Source organism: Chaetura pelagica, unplaced genomic scaffold (assembly GCF_000747805.2).
Source record: "Chaetura pelagica isolate M959 unplaced genomic scaffold, ChaPel_1.0 scaffold592, whole genome shotgun sequence".
Classification (NCBI taxonomy): domain Eukaryota; kingdom Metazoa; phylum Chordata; class Aves; order Apodiformes; family Apodidae; genus Chaetura; species Chaetura pelagica.
In genome coordinates this window covers 1-6,725 of record NW_009952450.1, presented here as the reverse complement: position 1 = coordinate 6,725, position 6,725 = coordinate 1, and the positions used below count along the sequence as shown (strand labels likewise).

General features: G+C 50.9%; 1 protein-coding gene across 1 annotated transcript in view; it reads right to left on the bottom strand.

Moving 5' to 3' along the window:
• FAM76A (family with sequence similarity 76, member A) overlaps window positions 1–5,823 on the bottom strand; it is a gene marked incomplete at its 5' end in the record, with an annotated part of 14,479 nt that extends 8,656 nt beyond the window's left edge. The window contains 5 exons of the mRNA XM_010008554.1: window positions 1,292–1,378; window positions 2,430–2,587; window positions 3,503–3,655; window positions 4,539–4,593; window positions 5,759–5,823. Of these exons, the coding sequence (XP_010006856.1) occupies window positions 1,292–1,378; window positions 2,430–2,587; window positions 3,503–3,655; window positions 4,539–4,593; window positions 5,759–5,823 (518 nt within the window). The remainder of the gene's footprint in view (window positions 1–1,291; window positions 1,379–2,429; window positions 2,588–3,502; window positions 3,656–4,538; window positions 4,594–5,758) is intronic.
• Between the last annotated feature and the right edge of the window lie 902 nt (window positions 5,824–6,725).

The window sequence follows — 6,725 nt, the reverse complement described above, 5'->3', positions numbered from 1 at the left end:
CAGTTTGTAGGATAGAATCCCAGACTGGTTTGGGTTGGAAGGGACCTTAAAGATAATCTAATTCCAACCCCCCTGCATGGGCAGGGACACCTCCCACCAGCTCAGGTTGCTCCAAGCCCCATCCAACCTGCCCTTCAACACTGCCAGGGATGGGGCAGCCACAGCTTCCCTGGGCAACCTGGGCCAGGCTCTCACCACCCTCACACCAAAGAATTTCCTCCCAATGTCCAACCTCAATCTCCCCTCTGCCAGTTTTCACCCATTCCCCCTTGTCCTCTCACTCCCTGCCCTTGTCCCAAGTCCCTCCCCAGCTTTCCTGGAGCTCCTTCAGGCACTGGAAGGTGCTCTAGGGTCTTCCTGGAGCCTTCTCTTCTCCAGGCAGAACAACCTTTGAGGTAGGTAGTGACTAATTAATTACCAGTAGCTTTAACAAACCCTTTATGCACTAACACGTCCAAGTTCCCTGCTGTTTGCAAAGAGATCCATTGATAGGGACATTTCCCATGTGTGAGGCAGTTCCCACGGAGGGAGGGCAAGAGGGAAGAAAACAACAGGTGATCTCACTTCAGGATGTCAGTGCCGTGAGAAACAGGACAATGGTGGGAAGCAGCCCAGGGCGCCAGCGTGGACGGGGCACTCTGGATAGGGGGACAAAGCATCTCGGGAGAGGAAGGAACGCTGAGAATCAGAGAGGAAAGGCAGGAATGAACATATGCATGGACAAGACTGTAAAAAAAAATAATTAAAAAATAAAAAAATCCATCTCAATCTCCTGTTTCTCCCAGTGTCAATATAATCCAGCACCAACTGTGACAGCGGAAAGGGGCTGGAGGCTCTCAAGGCAAGATGTTGGATCATTTGTTCCTGCCCCAGGAGGGGAAATGGGAGGTGGATGCTGATCCCTCTCCTCTCAGGCATCTCCCTGCAGGTGACTCTGACACTCTTGAGTGCACAAAACCTCAACTCTACAGCCCCCCCTTTTCCCTGCAGCTGCAGAGAGAGGATGAAGCTGACCTGGCTGCAGCTTCTCTAACTGTTGGGGAGCTCAGCCAACAAGCAGTGTCTGTTCTGCAGCTACAGGCACTAGATAATCTTCTGCTCAAACCTGTGTATAAATGCCAAGTAACACTGGCTTGCCAGGTTCTGGAAAGCTGCTAACACAGCCCCTCCAGGTCCCAGAGACTAAGATCCCTGCTCTAGTGCAAGAACTTCCTGCTATTTCAACAGAACTCTGTCTTTAACTTAGCCAACAAAACTGCCCACCCACCATTTCCCCATGTAACAGGCTCACCTGTCACCATTGGCAGAGATGGCATCAAACTTGGCTTTCTTCTTTGGGATTTCATTCTGAATAGAAGAGGTGGATAAGGTTTTCTGGCTGGAAAAAGGAGGAAATAGTATGTCAGCACCTGAGTGACTTGCAGCCTAAAACAAAGAAGCAGACAAATATTCCCTCCCACTCTGAACCTATTAAAAGGAGATTTCCTAGTGCAAGAGAGTGATAAAGAATTCATTCCCTGAAGAGTAGCTGGAGACTAAAAATAAACAGAAAACAATGAGTCAGACCAGGAGGGAGGTGAACAACTCATGCTTCAAAATCTACATTTCAGTAATTAAATTTTATAAATGCAATTTAGGTTTCATTTAATTTCATTTAATTCAACAAGTTCAGTGAAGCTGTATCACTAAGGAGCACTGCTGGACTATAGGGCTAGGCCAGAACAGCAGGGCTTTCAAAGTGGCAAGGCATGAGTTAGCCAGATCCTCCTGAACAACAAACAACTGCCAAAACCCAACCACAAGGCACTGAGTCCACAGGCACTTCTCCCATTTCCTTTAGCAAGAACAGACAAGGGGCCTTGGAGCAGCCAGACACCCTGTGTGCTCCCCCTGCATGACAAAGTCATAGAATCCCAGACTGGTTTGGGTTGAAGGGATCTTGAAGCCCATCCAGTCCCACCCCCCTGCATGGGCAGGGACACCTCCCACCAGCTCAGGTTGCTCCAAGCCCCATCTAACCTGCCCTTCAACACTGCCAGGGATGGGGCAGCCACAGCTTCCCTGGGCAACCTGGGCCAGGCTCTCACCACCCTCACACCCAACAATTTCCTCCTCATGTCCAACCTCCATCTCCCCTCTCCCACTTTTAATCCATCCCCCCTTGTCCTCTCCCTCCCTGCCCTTGTCCCAAGTTCCTCCCCAGATTTCCTGGAGCCCCTTCAGGCACTGGAAGGTGCTCTAAGGTCTCCCTGGAGCCTTCTCTTCTCCAGGCTGAACACCCCAGCTCTCCCAGCCTGTCTCCAGAGCAGAGATGCTCCAGCCCTCTGATAATAACACAAAGAACAGAATTGCATGTGAATCTCTAAATCTGATATTGTTTTCCTTTCCCCACCCCAGACCACCAGCAGCATGCTGGCAGACTTCATCACCTGTGGTGGTGGCTGCCACTGCTGAGCCTGCTGTACTGCTCCTTCTCCTGCAGGCTGGCCCGGGAGGAGCTGCTCAGGTGTTTGCACTGCTCTTTGGTCTTCTGCAGGACCCGTTTGTAGGACAGTGTGCACAACCAGCACAGCAGCTTTCCATCCACCTGGAAGGGGAGAGAGAAAGGGGATTGCTTTGTTTTGGTCTTGCTTCCTGCCCACAAACCAAATGGGGAGAACACAAAAAGCACCTTCAGGCTTAAGCTCACATATGAATAAGCAGAGAGTCAAAAGAGATCCCTGGAGTGCCTGGGAAGGGTAGGAATTGGAACAGGCATGGCTGTGTGATGCAGCCAGTGCTCATTAACAGCAGCTAATCTGTCATAACTACAGTCCCTGCCAAGCTCTGCTTACAGATTGTCTCCTAGCACCCATCACCAGGACAGGCTGATTCCAGTGGGGTTTCTGTCAGAGCAAGGCCAAGAAATGGTATGTGACAGGGTAGTCACTGGAGACCCAAACAGCAAGGTCTCTGTGTGAGGAGGATGAGCAGGACACTGCAGCATCCCAAAGGAACAACAGCTGTTTATGGTCCGCAGGAAGCAGGTCCTGGAAGTACACACCTCCTAAGGAACCCTCCTGCTTAAACAAAGGGGGTGCAGAAGGCATGGAATGGTTTAATGGAATTGTGGAGGGTGGTGAGACCCTGGCCCATGATGCCCAGGGAAGCTGTGGCTGCCCCATCCCTGGCAGTGTTGAAGGGCAGGTTGAATGGGGCTTGGAGCAACCTGGGCTGGTGGGAGGTGTCCCTGCCCATGTAGGGGGTTGGGACTGGCTGATCTTTAAGGTTCTTTCCAAACCAAACCATTCCATGATTCTCAACAGATCTAGCAAAGCAGCAGAGGAGCTCAGAGATCAAACAGCTCCAAACCAGCTCCCACAGCAAAGCTGAACCTCAGCAAAAACACATTATATCCCCAAGTCCCCTCCTTTTGAGCAGATGTGGAGGAGATGGGCAGACAAACACCATCCCCAGCCCTTATTTTTTTACCTTCCCAGCCTCCTTTCCCAGTGACACTGACCTTCTTTCGATCATCCTTCCTGTCAAATGCACACTGCTGCTTGCACTGCTCACAGGAGTGGGGGGGTCCATACTTCTTCTCCGAGTTTGTGCAGCGCTGACACTTGTTTCCAATGAATGCTGCTATAATGTTGCAGTACTGGCAGGGCTTTGGCTGTGGGAAACAACAACTGATACAACATCTTCTAATGACGTTCTTACCCTTCTTTCATCCCCCACCATCACTTCAAAACTTTCATTTCTCCCTTCCCAGCTAATGATAAAGATGATCCATGAGACATAACTAGCAAGTGGACTCAGCCCTGCTGCCCTGAGCATTTCTCAAGAGGTACAAAATCTTTAAGCAAATGTAAAACACCAAAATAGAAATAATCAAAACCTCTTTTTGCAGATTGCAGACAAGCAGGAAAGAAAGATTTATCACTGCTTCCTGCAGCAGTCTCAGTTTGTGTAAGCTCTTGTTTTGATTGGATATTGAGTCGTTCATTTCCTGGCCTAAAATCATAGAACCATGGGATGGTTTGGGTTGGAAGGGACCTTAAAGATCCCAACCTCCTGCATGGGCAGGGACACCTCCCACCAGCCCAGGTTGCTCCAAGCCCCATCCAGCCTGCCCTTCAACACTGCCAGGGATGGGGCAGCCACAGCTTCCCTGGGCACCCTGGGCCAGGCTCTCACCACCCTCACACCCAACAATTTCCTCCTCATGTCCAACCTCAATCTCCATCTTCCAGTTTTAATCCATCCCCCCTTGTCCTCTCCCTCCCTGCCCTTGTCCCAAGTCCCTCCCCAGCTTCCCTGGAGCCCCTTCAGGCACTGGAAGCTGCTCTAAGGTCTCCCTGGAGCCTTCTCTTCTCCAGGCTGAACAGCTGCTCTTTTGTGGACTAAAATAAAATAAAAGCTTCATGCTTGAGGGACCCACATATTATTGATCAGTCATGCTATTACAACAGATAAACTGCTCTGCGATTCAGCAGGATAAGGACAAGAAACATGAAAGGAAAACAAGCTGATGGGAATGAGTCCTGCTCACTTACTGTGCCATAAAGCTTCACATTCTGAGCACATTTCTTGCATATTGTGTTGGTTTTGCTGTTGAAGAGAAGGACAGATCATTCTATTAACACTTTTCCAAAGCAAGTTCAACCTCTGTGGTTAGGATCCCTCCCTCCCCTAAGCTCCCTCTCCAGTGGTGAGACTGAATTCATCTTCACCAGGGAGCCAGATACCAAAGGGCAATTCCTATCCCCATCTGGCTGGAAATAATTCACCCAAAAAAGTGGTATCAAAAAGGTGTCTTTTAATTAAGGCAGCCCCAGATGCCACCAGTATTTTTTGTCCTTTCAAATAGAGGAGTCTGACCACCAGCTAATTGGCAGCTGGAGTGATTCAGCACTGGTGACAGCCTGGGCTCTGGAGGAGGTTTGCTCTGGGTGACAAGGTTACAGCAGGTCAGGACAGAGGGTGTATTTGCCCAGCAAACACAGGCAGGAACCCCACACATCAGGGTTACCAACCCCTCCTCTGCAAGCTACAGCACTTGCCCACATTCCAAAAGGCAAAAAGGAAACACATTAGGAAATTATTTTTGGAGACAAGAAAATCAGGTGAGATGAAAACTCATGAGAAAATGAACCCAGATTCTTTGTGGGAAGATACACCTGAGCTCTGACCAAATAATAAAAGCCAAAGGTGCAAATCTAAGGACACTTCAGAGGAACACTGGGCTGCCTAGCAGATCTTTGAAGGCCAATGGTTCCTCAAGTCCTCCACAGCAAAGGGAACCTCAGAATCCCAGACTGGTTTGGGTTGGAAGGACCTTAAAAATCATCCAGTCCCAATCCATCTGCATGGGGACCTTAAAAATCATCCAGTCCCAATCCCTCTGCATGGGCAGGGGCACCTCCCACCAGCCCAGGTTGCTCCAAGCCCCATCCAACCTGCCCTTCAACACTGCCAGGGATGGGCCAGCCACAGCTTCCCTGGGCAACCTGGGCCAGGCTCTCACCAGCCTCACACCAAAGAATTCCCTCCTCATGTCCAACCTCAATCTCCCTTCCAGTTTTAATCCATCCCCCTTGTCCTCTCACTCCCTGCTCTTGTCCAAAGTCCCTCCCCAGCTTTCCTGGAGCCCCTTCAGGAACTGGAAGGAAATCCACAGGTTAAGGCATAGCCATCAAAGGTGTGGAAACATTTTGGTTCCCCAGATGGGTCTGATCTAAATAAAACAAGTCTCCCCAGCTCAGTGGGCATTTACCTTTCCTGCTGGAATTCAGTCCTGCAGTAAGTGCATTTGACAATGGGATGTGCAATCCGGCACTCCTGCAACAACAGGAGTGTTTGGTGAGATGCTCCTCCCTGCCCCAAAATCCCAGACAACTTGCTGACCCTCCACAGGCACAGACATTCATCCAACCCCCAACGTTTCCTCTTTGGACAGTCACACTGCTCTTAGCAGGGCTGAGAGCAGAGGAAGGGTGACAGGAATGGCATGTGTCACAGGTGAGCCAGAAGTAAACTGAGATTCATCATGACAGCTTATTTGTGCCCAACGCCCACAGGCAAGGGTCACTGTGGTTGGCCTCACCTCCCAGGACAGGAACACAGAGTTCTGCCACCTTCCCCTCTGCTCATCTGCTTTGCCCCATTGACCTCAGCAAACCCAGGCTACTCCATTTCCTGTCCCCCATTCCCTGCCTCATCTCTGATCTCATTCTTCCTCACCCAAACTGCCCCACCCACCCAGATTGCCCCCCAAGACCCACCTCCTTCCTTCAAGACACCAGAAGGCCTCCTGCAGATGTCCCCAGATCCTCCCAAATGCCCTGGAATCCCCCAAATGCCCCCAGCCTCCCTCACAAACATCCCTTCAGTTCCACCCTGGCCTTCCCTCATGAATAGCACCCATCTTCCCCCAACCCTCTCCCCACAATGGCCCCATAACTCACTCTCCAAATACCTCCAGCACTCCCAAACAGCCTCCAATGTCCTCAGCCCTCCCTCCCGAACAAGCAGCTCCCCCAATTAGTCCCTCAACACCACCATCCCTCCATCAACAGCCCCCAGGCTCTACCAGCTTCCCCCATGCCTCCTAGCCCCTCAAAACCTCCCACAAGCTCTCAGGGTCTCACCCACCCAGTACCCTCAGAGCCCAAATTACCACAAATGAGACCCCAGCTTCCCTAGACAGCCCCCCAGGGCATCCTATAAACAGCCCTTTCCTT